Genomic DNA, 20,321 nt, shown 5'->3' with positions numbered 1-20,321 from the left:
TGGGTGACTGTCCAGGCAGCGAGATGTCTCTGTCATTTCTAGAGTTTTAAAAGTTGCTTTTTTCTTGTTTGCTTAGGTAGTATTGTATCTTTCTGGAGTCTTTGATGAAGTTAAGAATAGTTAGTTATAGTTATAGTTTTCCTCAGTTATGATAAAGATTATTGTAACTTTTACTTGATAACTGTTTCGTTATATGTAATTTTGCTATGTTAAAGTTAAAGCCTTTTTTCTTTTTTGTTTAAACCGAAAAAGGGGAAATGATGGAGGAAGGTCATTGGTTAAATAAAAAGAAACTGCTTGGCTCTCATTGGTTAGAAGATAGGTGGGAGGAGTAAACAGAACAGAACGCTGGGAGGAAGAGGAAGTGAGCTCAGACTCCACAGCTCTCCTCTCGGGAGCAGACACCTGAGAGAGACGCCATGCCCCGCTCCCGGGCAGACACACGCCATGAAGCTCCGACCCAGGATGGACTAGGCTAGAATCTTCCCGGTAAGACCGGTTCTCACAGATTATTAGAGATGGGTTGATCGGGATATCAGAATTAGCCAGTAAGGATTAGAGCTAAAGGGCCAAGCAGTGTTTAAATGAATACAGTTTGTGTGTTGTTATTTCGGGGCATAAGCTAGCCAGGCGGCTGGGGTGCCGGGGACGTAGCTCACCGCTCATATTACTACACCAAGCAAAGCAGGGGGATCACTGCACACACTCATACACACACTCGAACACACGCACACACTCGCACATGCACACATACACACATGTCTCTACTATACTGACAGAAATACAAAACGTTTTGCATTCAAGTCTTTTGTAAACTTACATTCTGCTTTTAACAGGTCAAAACTACTGCAAGATTGCAAGCAGGCTGCCCTTCTCGGTGGGCGGTTAATCCCCCTTCATCTGGCACGAGTTATTCCATAGTTGGAAAACACTGTCTTTTCTAGATTCTGCCCTCATTTACAAATCCTAGTCTCAAACACCATACTGGTTCATTTTGTGTCAAAAAACTAGAGTCCCCTGGGAAGAAGAAAGCTCAGTTAAGGAACTGCTTCCATGACGCTGGCGCCTGGGCATGTTCAGGGGATATTTTCTTGATTGATGATTGATGCGGGCGGCCCAGCCCATTGTGAAAGGGTGCTATTCCTGGGCAGGTGGTCCTGGTAGTATAGGCAAACTGACAAGCCCGTGGGAAGTCAGCCAGCGAGCAACATTTCTCTACAGTTCCTGCCCTGACTTCCCTCAACAATGGACTATGACAAGGAAATGCAAGGCAAGGAAAACCTTTCTGCTTTTGCTCAGTATGGTTTATCACAGAAACCTAGCTGCAAACTAGGTGCAGTTCAGGGAAAAGACAACGAAGGGGAAGGGGGCTAAAAAAGAGGGAGCAAGAAAAAGACAGAGGAATATGAAAAATGGCCTAATAAACTCTATCAGTTGCAAGTGTTTTAACGTATAGAGCAAAGACAGCCAAGGATATTAGGAACATAATAAGAAATTTTCTTATCAAAAAAATTCTTCCTGCCCTTGTAACAAAGGGCATTATAGATATTATATATTCCCCCTAAAAAATAGAAAAGTAGAAGCAAAGAATAATGCCCCCCGAAGCTACCCATACCCTAATCTGATCCTCAGAACCTGGGAACATGTGCCTCTTCTAGATGTTATTAGATGTACAGGCCTTTTTAAAAACAGGGTAGTCCTGGCTGCCCTAAAACTCGTTCTATAGACCAGGCTGGCCTTGAACTCAGAGATCTGCCTGCCTCTGCTTCCTAGGTGCTGAGATTAAAAGTCTTAGTCCTGGTCTTGAGATGGAAAGATTATCACAAATGAAAAAGCAAACCTACTTCTACTTTTTCATATATTTCATGGTTCCTACCTCTCTAATGCAAAGAAAGAGAAGATACACTGAAAGAACTTGCTGGGGTTTTGTTTTGTTTTGTTTTCAAAAAAAATTAAGAGAAGGTTGGGGAAGACATCTCAATCAGTGGAGTGCTTCTCTTAGAAGCACAATGATCTGAGTTCATTTCCAGAACCTATGTTTAAAGAAAAATAAAGAGAGAATAAATAGTTAATAAAAATAAATTTAAAATAGAGGAATAAATAAAGTAATAAAAATAGATTAAAGTAATAAATAAAAATTAAAATAATTTTTTAAAATAAGTACTAAAACGTCTGGGCGTGGTAGTACTTGCTTGTAATCCCATTGCTAGGAAGGCAGAAATGGGCAGACCCTGGCTAACTACTTGCCGAGAGATCAGGCCAGTGAGAAGAGAGCCTGTTTCAGAAAAGATGGGCAATGCCTGAGGCACAAGACTTGAGGCTGTACTCTGGGTCTCTGCTCACACATACAGACATGTGAATGCATGCGTACACATGTGCACACACACATACATATACACAAGAAAACGTATTTCCACTTTTTATCTGTATATGTGTGTATGCGTACTGTATGCATATGTGTGGGTAAGTGCACCTACTTGGAGGTCAGTGGCCAACAGTAAGCATTTTCCTCTATTGCTTTCTACCTTAGTTTTTGGGACAAGGGCCCTCACTGAACCCAGACCTCACTGACTGGCTAGGTTTGCTGGCCAGCAAGATTCAAGGATCTGCTTCCCACGATGACCACCGCCACCAAGCCGGGATTACGGCACATGCCATCATACCTAATAGCTGGGTGCTGAGGATTTGAACTCGGGTCCTCAAGCTTGCACATCAAGCACTTTACCCAATGAGCCATTTCCCAGGCGAGAAAAATTATTTCTTGTTGGGAGTAAAGAGCATTCTTTCAATATATAACTGTGGCAAACACACTCAATTGAAGGCTGCCTCTCCATACCAGGAAGCTATACTCATTTAAGCTTTCTGTCCCTGCAGGCTGGTGAGCCTCTAAGCATCTTTCTACTCCTAGACTCTGAACTCATGAAAAAGTAAGGTGTGTAAGCTTTGTAGATTTGACTCTTTAACATCTTAAACACAACATCCAACCCTCCCTTTCCTCCTGCATCACTTGTCTGGGGAAAACCCTCCCTGATATCATAACATCGAGTTAGTCTTTTCTGGGTTTCTACTTAGAATAACTGCTGAGCCTGAGTTTCTTAATGCTGTCTCAAATCATATCTGATTATAACCATATCAACTTGCCAAAGAAATAACTCTAGCTGCAGTTTCTACTCTGCCACAAATGCACACCTTTTACTATGACAAATATTTCCACAGGATTCAGTAAACTACAGCTATAGGTCAAATCTAGCCCAGTTCTAGCTTTTATGAATAAAGTTTTATTGGAATACACACATAAGCATTCATTCATATATTCTCTATGGCTATTTTTGTTTCAGAGCAGCTGAACTAATTTTGTCACAGCTCTCAACCCTAAAATACTGTCTAACCCTTTATATCGCATCTAGCCGACCTCTATATAGGAAGATTAAAATACATATTTTAGTAGTTAACAAACCAAGAGTTCATTATCTTTTGCAAAACAAGAACATAGCTAGAGTGAAATTACGCTCTCCGCAGAACATTTGCCTAGGGTTCCCAGTTACTGGCCATGGGCTTTATTTCACCATACAATTAACCACCGAGCAGACTTTGCAGTTGAAAATGAACTCACCGTGGCTAGCTTCTGCACGTCCTCATCGGATGCTCCCAGGGACGCTAAGCCTATTTCTTGGGAAAACTGAGCAAATTTCGGATCTGCAAGCAGTGGAACGTGTCCCAAGAGTTCGTGGCATGTATCTCTGTAAGGGGAAAAAAAAAAATCTTGAAGTCATGTCACACAAGAAGCTTTAAACTACCGTAACCTGTAGAACAAGACTTGAAATCCTAAACAGAATCGTAGTCTATAAATGATTACCATTAATCATACTTGAAAGGCAGACGCGGGGTATGATTAATGACACTGACGTTGGATGATAAATCATACATTCATTCGTAGTGAGGGCCTGAGAGTGTGGAGGGAGGACACGTGCCTGTGAGAGCAGGTGCTTGTGCGCCTATGGAGGCCAGCGACCATCCCAGGTGTCATTCCTTAGGTGCCAGGTACCATTTTTTTTCTCTCTTCTGAGACAGAGTCTTCTGTTGGCCTGGAACTCACCTAGTAGACTCTCTGCCTAGACAGTGAGCCCCGGATCCAGCTGTCTCCGCCTCCTTTCCTCTGGAATTTGACTTTTTTCTTACATGGATTCTCAGCTCAAACTTAGGTTCTCAGGCTTGAGAGCCAAACGTTTTACCAACTGAGCCATTTCTTCAGGCTGAGGTATAATCATTTTAATGAAGCACAATAAAAGCCCTTACTTTGGGGGAGATGGCCCTGCCATGTGGCCAGTGGAGGCCTGGAACCCGTACTCTTCCCAGATCTGCTTTCCCAGGTGAGAAGCCTACCCAAACAGGCGTGAGCTACCACTTTGGGAAGCCATTTCTGTTCCTGAGACCATGGTGTTTGTTTTACATTTGATACTCCAGACAGCCTTAGCAAACAGAACTTCTCAGTGCAAGATCCTGCAGGTCACGATGGACAAGCTCCTAAGATCACTCGCCATTTGGCCACCACATTATAAACAAAGTTTGACTGAAACGCAGCTGGGCCCGTTTATACACGTATTGTCCGCAGCTGTCATTGTTGTCAACAACGGCAGAATCAAATAGCTGTAACTGAGATCCCAGTTCCGCGAATCCTAAAATAATTTCGAGCTGACCCCTTGATAGAGAAAGCTTGCTGGTTTTCGGCATAGGTAGCAATAAACTAAATGAAATTGAGGCCAAAGGATGCCTTTGAAATTAAGTCCTTGTGTGACCACAGCAGCCTAACTTGGTAGAGAGTGACCGAAAGCCTCATTTGGGAGTAGAGTCTTGTAACAAATAGCAGAGTCTTAGCCAATTCCAGCAGCTCAGCTTCAATCACAGGTGGCTAGCTGATTCAAATAAGGCAATCACCCAGGTATCATCAGTTAAACTGTCCCTGCGGGTCACTTTCATTTTGTGCCCACAATTGGTCTCTGACCACCTTGCAGCCTTGGCTTGCAGCCTTGGCCTCACTGGGGCTTTAAGGCCCAATTCAGAAATCACAAATAAAAGCCAACTAAGCACGTGTGTGAGAGAGAGGATGTGTGTGCTGCTTGTAATTGAACTAATTGTAGTTTTTAGACTAAATCTGTTGTCTTTTGACTATAGTGCTAAAGCCAAAATTTGGGTTCGACTTGTTAGGATTTTGAAAGCCTTGTGCTCATCCTTAAATTCTTGTGTGCCCTTGTGAGCCTTCACGGGGTACTAAGAAAGACCAGAGGCTGTCATCAAAGTCACTGTCCAGGGAGACTTGATCTGTGGGCTTGTGCTCAGTTCCTTTGAGAAAGAGCCTTAGAAGACCCTCCCAGTTTCCAGAGCTGGACATAAACCTGGAAATAGCAAAAGCCTGCCGTATTCTCATTTGCTTGAGCTTCCCATTTGGAGCTGGATAAGAGGGCAAGGGATGGGTATGTGTCATAACTGAATAAGGCAGTTACCCTCCTAAGTCATTGTCATGAATTATAAACTGTGTTTGAGAGCAGGGTACACTGAAATTAGCTTTCCCATGACTCTCTCAGCATGGCTTGAGAGGCAGAAAGAGTTATGCTCATGATAAAAAAAAATAGAGTGCCTATATAGTAACTGAACAATATTTCTGAATTCACCTATGCCGAAATGTATCACTTCATAGATGCTCTGAAACCAAAGTCTGGTGCTACTGCCATTATTACAGGAACAGAGTCGGGGGAATACAATGGATCGTGGTAAATGGTATGAGTTTGATACCCACGTAAAACAGATGATATCACTCAAGCAACTTTGAGCTCACAACTCAAATCACATGGCCAAGACCGCCATAGACAGACCAGGTTGAGTGTCTATATGTATGTAGTAACCCTGCCCCTTTGTTCAGCGGGATGCGATGCACGACCTGTCTGTCCAGCTAAACACACTGGGCTTCAGAGGTGCTGTAACTTCTCCAGCTTTTGTGTGTCCTTGGGTCTGTTTTTTCTTCATTCCCTTGATGCCACAATCCCCGGAGCTATGCAAGGATGAGGCAGGAAAGAATACACTGAGAAGGCTTGGGATGTAGGCCAGTGGTTAAGGCCCTTGCTAAACAAGCATAAGGACTTGAGTTTGGATCCCCAGTGCCCGGGTAAAAAGCATGGCATTTGTAACCCCAGAGCCCGAGGGATGGAGACAAGCTAGCCAGAACAGTAAGCTCTACAAGTTCAATAAGAGACCCTGTCCCCAAAAGTCAGGGGGAGAGTGACAGAAGAAAACACCCTACATCAACTCCTGACCTCCAACACACGTGCACACACTCACACACATGTGCATACGCACATGTACACATACATGCATGTACACAAGAAAGTGTACTGAAACTTTATGAACTGGATACAGTGCTTAAAGTTTCGTGTCATGTGAACGATTTAATCTTCCCTCGCAATGAAGCTTCATTATGATGACCTTTTGATCAGTGGGAAAACTAAAATTGTGTAAACTTAATATTCTCCATGGTTCTGCCTTTAGTAAAAGACTTTGGACGAGACTTGAAATTCTTCTGGTTCAAAGTTGCATTCTTTCTGCTCTCTGCTTGTTTAATTTACAGATACAGTATAAATGAGGAGGAAGCCATGTCTCAGAGCATACGCCAGCGTAACCAACATAGTTAGCATAAGGAAAGCCGTAGTTAGCAGGAACTGCATCTCCTTTTCCTCCACTTCTAGCCCCATGCTTCCAAATCACTTGAGAGGCCTTTTTAAAATACCAAGCATCTAGACTCCACTCATGACCAGTTCAATCAGGCTTCCTGGGATTGACCGGGAAATCATTTTTTAAAGCTCCCCAGGTAAAATGAGCCACAGCCAGAGCCGAGACCCATTCTCACGGCTAATGGCACCGGACTCTCTCCCCAGCGGGCTGACAAAGAAATAGTGCTGAAATTTTAAGCTGAAGGTGCTTCTATGATCGGAGAAAACTAAGCGGCTGTCCACTGAAGTTGCATCGTAATCCTGGCGAATAATGAAAAAGCCATGACTGAAGAACAGGAAGCTAATTCCGCCTCCACCCGCTGTCAACTGGGGCGCACGCCTCACATTTCCATGCTGGGAGAACTCTGATCTCATTCCTGGGGTCTCCATCAAGGCTAGAATTAAGGTCAAGTGGCCTGCCCTGGAAAACTCTGGGCACTCCCATAGTAGCCTTTGCGATAAATACTAAAGCTCCCCTTTTGGTCTTGGAAGGAATGCAGCAACAAGAACTCCACATCAGACCAGATATCTATCAAAAAAATATTGAGACTGGTATTAGCCTAGTATCAGTAAAATCATGGGAGCAGAAAGAAGACTAAAAATTCGTGAATGCTGTACGGAGCCAGGCATGTTGCTGGGGGCCTTACACTGTAACAGAATAAGTCGTAACTACAGTAGCGGTTGATTCTTAGAATAATGTCAAATAAACCTAAAAGCCTGATTTATTGTAACTTATTGGAAATTTAAAAGCCTTACATAGAAGGACAGTCTCTCATGTAAGACTGTAAGAACAGAGACCTAACAGTCGCTTCAAAGTCAGCAGCTACAAAGGGGGGGAAAAAAGCACAAGATGGCCAAGAACACAAAGGAATCAATTCTCAGTGGAAAGAGCTGTGGCTTGTATTTTAAATTAAGGTGTCATTATCAGAAGCCAGTAATACACTAACCAACTTAAAAATCTCCACGATCCTCACAACAGCATGATAGGCACACTATACATAGGGTAAAAGAACTTATGAATCTGGAAGAAGCAAGTCATACAGTGTAACAGAGGGAGTTATATTGTCCCATTAAAGATGAACGCCTGAAGCAAGATGTCTAACAGAATCCTTAGCGGAACGTTAGGGATGGCCTTCGCTCTGTTATGGGTAGAGATGATTGTGCCATAGGTCACTACTTTGTGCTCTCTGCTCAATTTTGACTCCATGCAGGAGCCCTGAGAGAGATTCCTGAAGAAAATCTGGATGCAGAATACATAACAGCCTTACTTCTCATGGACCAATGCTACCAGGTCCCGTATTTCAAGGCCAAGAGTGAGGTTATTCTCCTTTGGGGCTGGTGGGACATTGAAATAAACACTACTCTTCTGTCTCCCCATGCCTTTGAGAGAGGAAGATAAAGAAGGAAGTACCCATAAACACAGAAACCAATGAGCAAAGAAAGATTTTCAACATTTCTGATAAACATACACACACACACACACACACACACACACACACACACACACACATTATAGGCTGGAGAGACGGCTCTGCATATAGAGCATTTGTTACTCTTGCGGAGGAGCTCGGTTCAATTCCCAGCATCCAGACGGCAACTCATAGCCATCTGTAACGCCACTTCGAGGGCATCTTCTCGCCTCTGTGAGCACCAGAAATGCACGCTGTGCCCATGTAGACGACAGGCATGCTGCACACATGTAGACATGCGGAAAAAACTCTCAAACACAGGAAATAAACAAATCTGAAACCATTTCTAAAGAACCCATGAACTATGAAACGGCACATTCCCCTTTGTTTCTCTCCGACGGACACGGAGCTGAAGCTGAGCGCCCGCAGTTTGAGGGAGTCTGAGAGGTGCCGGGGTGCAGCCCACGAGAGGAGCCTCCTCGCCAGCCTTTCTGCCAGCCGAGGCCCGTGGGACCGAAGCCGGGCCTCTTCACCCTGTTTTGCTGCTGCTATTCCCTGCCTGTAAGCCAGACCATGGCCCCTGTGGCCGTTGACTTCTCCAGAGCTGGACTCTGTGGTAACTAATGAACGGGCTCCCATTGGGAGCCGACAACTACTGCTTCATCTCATCTTATCTCTCTTCAAAGATCCAATTATTTGGTCATAATTGTGCCTGCCAGCACAGGCTGCCTCCAATCTCCACATCAGCAAACTTTCCTTTTTTTTTTTTTTTCCTCTATTCCTTTTGATGCATTTTCTCCTGAATAATGCTTTTCAGAGTCCTTCACACAAAAGTGCTCTGTCCCCGGCAAGCGTAGGACCTTTTCAAAACTGTTAGCACTGTAAAACATCATGTCTCTTTTAAAAAAAAAAAAAAAAAAAAGGCCGGCACTGCTATCAGACACTAGACTTTTACTGCTCTAAATTGGAATCTTCTCTGATAAGCCCAGTGAAGAGGATTCTAAGGCACTGAGATAGGCCCACAAAAGGGCCCGGGCGAAGTGTCTCCCGGGGAATTCTTAAATCATCCTAAGAAAGCTGTGATCATGTTGCCGCAGGGAAATAAGGGTCCTGGTTGTTAAGTTCAAATTCAAAATGAGTCTGGCATTTTTCTCCTCTTATCGGTTCCCAAAGCTGACTCCTCTTGTTCAGTGTTGAACAACCGCCTTTTATTTTCGCCATAAATTAAAGCCTTTGAGAGGTGGTTGAGTGAGCGTGTGGCATTTGCTCCCCAACGCGAATCAGCGTGTCCCGTCTTTTGTGGCGTTTTCTCCACAGGTTTTGTTTGTTCTGTTTGACAGAAGCCAACACAGTCACTGAATCATAAAAAAAGAAGATAAGGGGGTGGCGTGGAAGTCGGCCTTGATGAAAAGAAGCAGAGAGTAAGCCAGGAGCCAGAATCGAGTATTTCTTCAGCTTCCACACGACATTTGGTGGGGCAAGCAAGTACCATGGCAGAACATATCGGGTGCCGAACAGACAGACGGCAAGCCAGTTGCTTTGTTTTCATGGCACTAGGATGATAACGGGAACTAATTTGGTACTGAGGCAATTTGTTCTCGGGGCTTGCTTGGGAGCCATAGAGTTTCTTTAGTTTAGAGTTAGAACAGCAGACCGTAAGTCAGATTTGGTGGCACACTCCTAGAGCCCAGCACTTGGGAAATAGAAAATAGACCAGCCTCTGCTAGAAAGCAAGTTCAAGACTAGCTTTGGGCTACATGTGACTGTCCTAAGAAGCCAAAAAATAAGATAAAATAAGCCCCACGTGAGCTTTTTGGCAGCTCTTATGATCTTCTCCTCTGTATCCCCATCACAGCATATATACACAAAAACACAGCCCTCATTCTGCAAAGTCGCCCACTCACATGCCGCCTGGGAAGAAATCTCTACTTCCTTCCTCAAGGAATCATACAGGAGTCTAATAATCCTATTCTTCATGATATTCTTTTGAAGCAGAGGATATTATAGGTGTGGGGGGGCGTCTCTGTGCTTGCACACATGCATAGGTCTGTGTGTGTGCACACACGTGCATGTGTGTGCATGCATGCATGCATGCATATGTAGATCTGTATGTGCGTCTGTGTGTAGGTCTCTCCGAGTGCATACACGTAGGTCTCTATACATGTGTGCGTCTGTGCGCACATGCGCGTGTCCATCTCTGTCTGTCTCTGTGTCTGTCTCTGTGTGTCTGTGTGTTTTGTGTGTGTGCATACCCATCTTTATGTGCCTGTCTGTGTGCCCGTGTGTGTGCTGCATCTGTGTGCACATCTGTGCAAGTGTGTACCTGTCTGTCTATCTGTCTCTCTCTCTCTCTCTCTCTCTCTCTCTCTCTCTCTCTGTTGTGTCTGTCTGTGTCTGTGTGTGTGTCTGTGCAAGTGTGTGCTTGTCTGTGTGTCTCTCTCTGTTGTGTCTGTGTCTGTGTGTGCATCTGTATCTATCATCTGTGTGTATCATCTCTGTGTGTGTCTATGCGTGTGTGTGTCTGTCTGTCTGTTTGTGTATCTGTGTGTATCATGTGTTTGGGTGGTGCATATGTTCATGCACATGCGCAGAGGCCCAAGGGACATCTGTTCCCATGCTCTGTCACCCTCCACCACCTGTTTCCTCAGGACAGGGTCTTTCACTAAACCTTACTGACCACCAGCAAGCCTCAGTGACCCCCTCTCCACCCCTCACAGTCCTGGGTTGATACGCAGTCATGCCTTACTTTTAAATAGTTGATGGAGATTTGAACTCGCGTTCAAATCTTACGTACCAAGTCCTCTTACCTGCTGAGCCATCATCCTCCAGCTCTTTCTTAAAACTTAAAATTTCTATTCCAGACACGCTTGCTGTGTGTTTTACATATACTAGGTACTATTTTAGGAATCAAAATCTAAAAGTAAATAAAGCACAATCTTAGCAGAAGACCTTGCAGAGGTTACCTTATGAGGACTATCCAAGAAGGACAATGACCAAAAGTACTAGTTCTCTTCCAACAGAAGAAATCGCTTCTGGTTCTTCTGAAGACTATGGGACTGTAATAAAAATTCATCTATGCCACTAATCCCCCTCTATTTCTAGAATATTTCATGTTCCTCATAAAAGTAAGAGATTTAAAGTCCCCTCTCACCTTACTAAAATTAAGGCAGTAATAAAAACACCGTAAAAGCATGAACTCTGAGGATTGAACATGGTAGAGTACTTGCCCAGCATGAATAAGACCATGAGCCTGAGCTACCACAAAACAAATGCTGTCCTAGCTACTTCTGTGTTGCCATAACAAAGTACCATGATAAGGGCAACTTATACTAGAAAGCATTTAACTTGGGAGCTCATGATTTCATGATCATCTTAACAAGGGACATGGTGGCAGGCAGGCATGGTGCTGGAGCAGTAGTGTGTGTGTGTGTGTGTGTGTGTGTGTGTGTGTGTGTGTGTGTAAGAGAGCGAGAGAGAGAGAGAGAGAGAGAGAGAGAGAGAGAGAATTAACTAGAAATGAGATAGACTTTTGAAACCTCCAAGCCCACCCCCAGTGACACACCTCCTTCAACTAGACCACACCTCCTAATCCTTCCCAAACAGCAGTTCCACCAACTGGAGAGCAAGTATTCAAACATGAGTCTAAATGGCTATTGTCAGTCTAACCACCACATTGTTGGTGGTGGATAATTGAAATAGATTTTTAAAAGCATGTAGTCTGCTGTCATCTCATATGTCAAGTCCCCACATTCCCACGAAGGCAAATGATTTAGACAGCCCTATCCAATAGGACACTCTGCAGTGATTAAATGGGTTCTCTATGCAGTTCAACGAAATGGCCACTTGGCACTATAGCCACAGAACATTTGAAATGTGGCTAATATAACTGAATATTTGACTCATAACCTTAATTAATTTCATTTAAGTATCAGTAATCACATTTTATCATATTGGTCAACAGAAACCTAATAATTACTCATCTGGAAAAATGGAGGTTTTGAGTCATTTTCACCCTACATCTTTTAAAAACGTAGAAATGTAATGCATTGGAAACCTAAGTTTCCATAAGTTAAATATTATTGCTCATATTGCATTAAATTGAGTTTATGTCTCAGCTTTCATACTCGAACGAGTTTTGCTCTCTCGGTCCTTCATCACTAACGAACTGCAGGCACATCCAGAAAAGAGGCCATGCCACATTCCTTTTGAGCTGCTAGCACTTGGAAAAATCTGGCCCAACTCGATGGAACACGGCAGCTGTCGAAGAGACTCCTCTGCTCCGCACCAGGATGAATCCAAGTGAAACCCGCCCGCGCGCACGCCGTTCCTAATTTCCAGTCACATTAGGGCTCCGGACCAAATCGTGGTTCTGATCTTTCCTAACTGAACGACCTTAGGGAAATTACCTGGTTGCTGTGAACCTTAGAATCGCCATCTGTAAAACGGCGAAGGTCCTGCAGACCTCTCCAAAGCAAGCCAACTGAAGCCAGACAGATAGAATGAGGGAGGGAGGGTGAGGGGGTATCAACTTCCGTTATTTTCTCTCTAGTGGCGGTGTCTGTGACGGGATTACCCATGGATGTCATTCTTCACACCGCAATGAAGAGGCTGGAGTGGTAATTACCTCTTTTTTCCTGGAATTCAATCATTTTGAATTTCTTCTTCTGAACTTTCAATTTAAAAATGCAAATATTTCTGAAAAAAAAAATTGCTCCCTGATCATCACTATCTTCCACACCTGAAGATGCGTAATGAACTTCTTCCCTGACTCCAGCTTGCTGGGGGGAATATGAATTTTTGTTCAGATGTGGTTGTCTGTGAGTATTCTTACTTTGGGTCATGGGCACCAGGCACATGCCAATCCCAGGTGTTGGGGGCATGGGACACGGAGGACTATTGCTTCAAATCAGCTTGAAAAGGAGTAAAAGAGCAGCTGAGACTAGAGTTTTTATCCCAAGTCATTGCAGATATTTTCAAAGAGGAAAATCCAGGTTCCAGGGAGCCTATAAGGCACAAGTTTGGTTGCACAATGCCCAGGCTTTAAGTCATATAGAGGACTTTTAAAATATAACCAAGTACCTTGAAGTAACGCTCGATGCTCCCAATAAGTTCTGTAGGGGAAAGTCTTGGAGGGATGCTTGGCTTTTAGGGACTCCACAAAACAAGGCCTAATAGTGTGATTGAAAGCAAGGAGGTTCTTGTCTAGGACTGTCGTCCTGTCACTAAAAATGTTCTGGAATTTTTTGAGAAACATCTGTCTCCGCATGCGTCTAAGAGGATGAGTGGACCTGCTTGGTATTTATGTCAAGCTTCCTTCCCTCCAAAGATCAAAGACTTATTTCATCAGCCTGCACGCAGGGAGGTTAAATGGCTTGCCAGCCTCACACTGGGAGCTGGTGGTAGGACTTGGATGCCAGGGCATGGAGTCCTGCATGCTGCTGTCCCGAGGACAGAGCACAGCGGTCTCCTCTGGCCTGAGTGTGCTGTCCTGAGGTGCTGTGCCCTTCTTTTTCCCAGTGACATGGGAGATTTGCCTCCTCATGATAAATGAGAGTTAAGCAGCTTCAACCCCATGAAGATCAAAGGGAAGAGCCAGCTTAGAGCAAACCTGGTAATTGGGTCAAGGATGGGACAGAAAAACATAGACCTAGTCTTTCCGATAGGCACAGCGTATTCACACGAGTCCCCCCCCCCAAAAAAAGTCATTTCTGAGCTCTTTTCAAACTTTATAATTAAAATTTGAGACAACTGTTCAATTTTAACATATGTGGAAGTTTTGAGGTTTGTGTCTATGTACCAAAAAGCAGTGTTTAAATCCACAAATGCTGGCATCATTATCCCAGTTCAGATCCTGGCTTCGCTACTTACGTTACCATAGAAAAACTTAACAGTTCTGTGCCTCATTTCCCCATACATAAATTTAGAACAGCTCAGGTAGTTTTGAGTTTCCAATGGGTTTCTTCACATTCAATACTGAGAGTTCCTGGCACTCGAGTTACAAACACAATAATAGGCACACAAACTGCACGTGTTTGCTACTACTAAAGGAAGCGTCACGACTGATGCCATCGGTGGTGTTGGTGGCTGTTTACATCACTCAGAGGCAAGGGTAGAAGGGATGACAATGTTTTCAAGGCTCTACCATCTTCGCTGGCCCTGGGTATATCCCAAAGCAAATTTCTCCTAAGAGAGAAGACGGTAAGGAATGCACCTATGAGCTCTGGATTACAAAGCAACAAGAAAGGCTAGATGAGTCGGGCTTTCTGGAAACACACCATCGTCTCAGAATCACTGTCGCCACCTTGAACAGCAGGGGTGACAACAGCATAAAGAAGAAAACCAGATGGCTGGGCAGGCTTGGTGCCGAGCTCGTGTGTCCTCCAGGGCAGAGGAAGCAGAAACAAGGGCTTGTCTATGCAACTCTTCCATTGAGATCAGACCCAGACTTGAACTCAGGAAGAACCTGTCCTGAAAACAGTCACAGTGATTGGGGTTCCATGCTGGACCAGTGTGAAGACCCAGAGCCCCCCAACAGAGAAAGATGGGAAAGGTGAGCTCATATCTGTGGTATTGTTACAGGCCTAGCAGGAGGCATCTGTCTGTCAAACGGGAGCAGCCAACCTCTGTAAATGTGAAAGCTGACATCCTTGCCGGCTGCTATTCTCACTTAAACAAGGATTCACGGCTGAGCCCCCAAAGAAAGGAAACAGACCACATCTTTTGCTAGCCCTGGGAGGATTCTGTCATAATAAGCAACGGGTAAGCTTAAAACGCACTCACTTCCCCAAGGCACAATGAATAATATGGTCTTAGGTCATTCGCTTTTATTTTTCCTGTAAAGTAGAAACACAGCAGTGATTACAAAGAGGGGGGAAAAGATATTTCAAACCAGCATTAATTGTACCTAAACTGTTCAACTGTGAGCAAGAAAGATTGTACTTAGCACACACATGCATTTAGGTGTACCATGGCAATAAACGCTGCAGGGTCCATCTACAGTGTCGTGACTTACTCCTAATGGTCAGAGGCTGCTTTTGATTTGACAAGCGATGGCACCAGGGCAGAAACTATGCCCCACGAGTATATGCTGGAGGAGCAATCATCCCCACTCAGCAAGAAGCACAGCTCCGAGATCTAATGAGCAAACGCTACGCTGTATCCAGTGTATCTGTATTGCCAATAAGCTAAACCCAGCATCTAAGATGTAATAGAAAATATCTCCTTTCTAATGCTTCCATTAAGACTATGTAAAGGGAATTTCTGGTGCAACTATGCTTTTCTTTTTTTACATTCCAGCATCGGCTCTTGTCCTGGTTAAGTTTTTGTCAAATTGACATGAGCTAGTGTTGTCTAAGAAGGACCTTGTGTTTGAAAAAAAAAAAGTCTCTGTCATATTGCCTGCAGGCAAGTTTGTAAGACATGCCCTGAACAAATGATTGATGTGGAAAAGCCAAGTTCACTGGGGGCAGTTTCATCCCTGGGCTGGTATTCCTGTGCTATAAGAAATCAAAGTGAGCAAGCCATGAAGATCACTCCTCCATGGCCTCTGCCTCAGTTCCTGTCTCTAAGTTCCTGCTTTGAGTTCCTGCCCCCGAATTCCCTTAGATAATAAAGTGTGACCCTCAAGCCAAAAAAAAAAAAAGCCTTTCCTCCTCTCCTGGTGGGGATTTTATCGTACAATAGAAAGCAAACTAAGACACCACCTATGGAAAACTCACTGCTCAGGTTCGACCTCAAAGAACAATGTTGAACAATGTTGAAAGTGTTTACATATTAGATTCTGGCTGCCCCCCTCTCAAAAATGGAAATGGCTTAAGGAAGTCATGGTGTGGGTGTGATTTCCACTCTGTTCAGAGTAATGTTTATGTCCTAGAGGGCACAAGGCACTGAACGCTGAGACCCTTGGACTCCTCTAATTCCAACCAGAAATCCAGGCAGGGCAGGCTTGAATGGGCCCAATTATACAGGCCCATATTCCTACACTGTCTGGCAGTCAGAGAATTCTGAGCGACCTACAAGGCACAATTTGCACCTGCCACACAGAGGGTGGTCGCCTAGCCTTTTGACAGTGAAACAACCTGAGCCATCCTAGACAAGTGGTCAGAATGCTAATGTCCCTCTACTTCTTCTATTGTAATTTAGGAGGTCGCCTGGGGAAGAAGTGTTTCTCAGTCTATATGACAAAATGGGAATGGGCATGGAGAAGACAAAAAACATAGCTATGGACATGGCCTATGAAGTAGTAAGGGCGGCGGGGCTGCGTCCCCAGCACCCCGGCTGCCTGCTCAGCTAGCTTATGCCCCGAAATAACAACACACAAACTGTATTCATTTAATCACTGCTTGGCCCTTTAGCCCTAGCCCTTACTGGCTAATTCTCACATCCCGATCAACCCATCTCTAATAATCTGTGAGAACCGGTCTTACCGGGAAGATTCTAGCCTAGTCCATCCTGGGTCGGAGCTTCATGCCAGGAGCGGGGCATGGCGTCTCTCTCAGGCGTCTGCTCCTGAGAGGAAAGCTGTTGAGACTGAGCTCACTTCCTCTTCCTCCCAGCGTCCTGTTCTGCCTACTCCTCCCACCTATCCTCTAACCAATAAAATGGGCCAGGGCAGTTCCTTTATTAGCCAATGACCTTCCTCCATCAGGCCTAAGTCATCACACACACACACACACACACACACACACACACACACCAGACCTAGGAAACAATGCTAATGAATTTCCCCCTCAGTTTATGTTTTGATATAAAAGCTGTTTGGATAATAGACACGGGTGATCTTCAGGATCTGAATGAACCCTGAGACTCCCTCCCAGTATTGTCTTGTGAACTGCGCCTCATTTATTTCCACACAGGTACAAGAAATGGTTTATGTCCGGGCTGGTCTCCGACAGAGGCTCAGCCTATATTGAAGAGAATGAGACTATATTATATTAAATAGTTCTGTAGCAATAATTTGGAAGGAAAGACCTTCTTGCCCTGACTTTCTCTATTTACTAATCCTCAGTCAATTCATGCAGAATATCAAGGGTGTTGTAGTGATTTGAACAATAATTGTCTCCCACACTCTTGCGCATTTGAACACTTGGTCGCCAGTTTGTGGCACTGTTTCGGGAGGTTTAGGTGGTATAAGCCTCGTTGGAGATTGAAGGTCTATCTTAAGTGACAGACTGAATCTAGATACTCACACCATTTCCAGCTTTCTCTCTTCTTCATGCTTACGGTAAAGTCTGTGAGCCCTCAGGATTCTGCTCTCGCCACCATTGCCTACTGTTGCTGCCCTGACTCCCCACCATGAAAGAATTATCCCCCTGGGACCATACGCTAAAATAAATTTTCCTCGATGTTGCCACACGAACACAAAAGTAACTAAAGCAAGCATGAGTTATGAGTCCAGGAAGAGATGTTTCCTTGAACCGTATTTCTTGCTGATGAACTCTGCATTATCGCCAGTCTCATTGGCCACAGTAACCACTAAGAGAATTACAAACCACATAGACATGTAACAGACACATACAAATGGAATGGCCAGTATTCAACAACTACCTAGCATAGGATACATTAAATAACACTACGGGAACTCCAAGGAATCAAGATCGCAATAAGAGAATTACAAACCGCACAGACATGTAACAGACACATACAAATGGAATGACCACTATTCAACAACTACCTAGCATAGGATACATTAAATAACACTACGGGAACTCCAAGGAATCAAGATCACAATAAGAGAATTACAAACCACATAAACATGTAACAGACACATACAAATGGAATGGCCAGTATTCAACAACTACCTAGCATAGGATACATTCACTACAGGAACTCCAAGGAATCAAGATCGCAATAAGAGAATTACAAACCACATAAACATGTAACAGACACATACAAATGGAATGGCCACTATTCAACAACTACCTAGCATAGGATACATTAAATAACACTACAGGAACTCCAAGGAATCAAGATCGCAATAAGAGAATTACAAACCACATAAACATGTAACAGACACATACAAATGGAATGGCCAGTATTCAACAACTACCTAGCATAGGATACATTAAATAACACTACGGGAACTCCAAGGAATCAAGATCGCAATAAGAGAATTACAAACCACATAAACATGTAACAGACACATACAAATGGAATGGCCAGTATTCAACAACTACCTAGCATAGGATACATTCACTACAGGAACTCCAAGGAATCAAGATCGCAATAAGAGAATTACAAACCACATAAACATATAACAGACACATACAAATGGAATGACCACTATTCAACAACTACCTAGCATAGGATACATTAAATAACACTACAGGAACTCCAAGGAATCAAGATCGCAATCCCACCAGAAGAGCTTACCCTGGAAAGGAAAGTCAAAATGAATTGAAATAGATACTAGGGAGTAGACTCAGTAGAGTAACTGAAAAGTTAAATATCTAAGACCCAGAAACCTGATAACAGAAACCAGACCCAACTAAGATGCTTGGGCAAAAGGGAAAGGGAAAGACTCTTCCCAACAACTTTTATTTTTGCACAGGCAAGAATTTCCTCAACTAAATCAATTCCGGAATTGTCCCTACCTCCCTAGTTCAGTCTTCTCCCTGGGGAAGGAGCTCCCACCTACTTCATTATCATCCACTATGGTGGTTTGAATGAGAATCGTCTCCATGGGCTCATTTGTTTGAATTCTTGGCCCCCAGTTAGCAGAACTGTTTGAGAAGGATTAGGAGGTGTGGCCTTGTTGGAGGAAGTTTGTCAGTCAGGGTGGGCTTTGAGGTTTCAAAAACCCATGCCAGGCCTAATCTTTCTTCTTTGTCTCTGCCTCCCTCCCTACTCTGGGTGTCTGACTATCTGTGTGATGACTCTTTTTCATCTGACAACTCTGCCTCTCTGTCTAAATTTCTATCTTAATATTTAACATAGCTCAGATATAATTTTAAACATAGCACAAAGTGAATTATTTGTAAGGCAGGCAAAACTTTTTTCTGCCTTCTAGGTACAACAATAAAGTTAATTACCCAAAGACTAAAACAAATACACTTTTAATACTTGATTATACATGGTTATATCCCCCTCTGCCTACCCTGCCTCCCTGTCTTTTTCTTTAAGCGTAAATAGAAGCAACCTTCACATCTTTAGTTCTTCTTTGTCAGCTCCACAATAGCTACCTTTTCTTCTAAGGCATACAAGTAAAGTCACAGGACATAATGGGTTGTTCCTTAGTAGGTGTGATTTAAAGAAAAGGATATGCTGATTCAAAGGACCTACCTCTGGAACTTCTATTGGTATTGGAAAACCCTGCCATAAAAGTTTCATGAGTTTTCCTGGTGATACGCATAAGTGAAAATTTCTGATTCATGGAAGAATGGTCAGCATCAGATCCTGGAATCAGCAAAGCTGTGGGGGTGAGTGGAAGACCCATTGGTGTAGGACTGCAGCCATTCAGAAAGAGGGCCTGCTACTGCAGAGTGCCTGAGATTCATCTGGCCCTACAACCTTGGATTCTCCACAGAGTTGGCCCTGAAATCTTGGATTCTCTACAGAGCTAAACCTGCAACCTTGGATTCTCTTGGACCGGGTCTGAGACTCTGGGTGTATCTCAAAATCTGACATCTCCTAGAGGCACTACCACATGACTTCGAACACTCTCCACTCAGTTTTTCCTTCATATGTCATGTTTAGAGATCCACTCCACAGAAATACTGACTCTTCCCACCTCTGAAGTTACCTGTGCCAACTGGTCTAAGTCTTGCCGAACAAATGGCACATGACCAAATAATTATCAGGCAGCATTGTAAAGGCTGACATAGAAGTAAGGCGGAGTGCCGTAGACGCATCTAACTGACTGCAAAAGTCTTCAAAAGAAGGCTAGAACTGAGCTGAATCCAAAAGAATTTCCACAGATTTACTCCAAGGAAGAATGAACCACCTGGCATGCCTTTCAAGGAAGATCGAGACTCTTTCTCTGTGTCACTTTCTGTACGTTTCTTAGATGTGACTATATGTCTCTGTCTCTCTCTGTCTGCCTGTCTCCCTCTTTCCCTTTCCTTCTCCCTGCCCCACCACTGATGTGGAAAATCTCATAGGGACTAAGTAATGGTTTGATAAGATCACACTTTCTTATCTACACGGAAGAGCA

General features: G+C 43.8%; 1 protein-coding gene across 1 annotated transcript in view; it reads right to left on the bottom strand.

The window, feature by feature from the left end:
- Positions 1-20,321, bottom strand: part of Tph2 (tryptophan hydroxylase 2) — a 100,084-nt gene that overhangs the window by 32,707 nt on the left and 47,056 nt on the right. The window contains exon 8 of the mRNA XM_041670759.1: positions 3,614-3,740. Coding sequence (XP_041526693.1) covers positions 3,614-3,740 — 127 coding nt within the window. The remainder of the gene's footprint in view (positions 1-3,613; positions 3,741-20,321) is intronic.

The sequence above is a fragment of the Microtus oregoni genome, unplaced genomic scaffold (assembly GCF_018167655.1).
Source record: "Microtus oregoni isolate MIOR12 unplaced genomic scaffold, Mior012 000001F_ref0000356, whole genome shotgun sequence".
Classification (NCBI taxonomy): domain Eukaryota; kingdom Metazoa; phylum Chordata; class Mammalia; order Rodentia; family Cricetidae; genus Microtus; species Microtus oregoni.
Note: the sequence above shows the minus strand (reverse complement) of the source record. Positions and strands in the feature narration are given on the sequence as shown.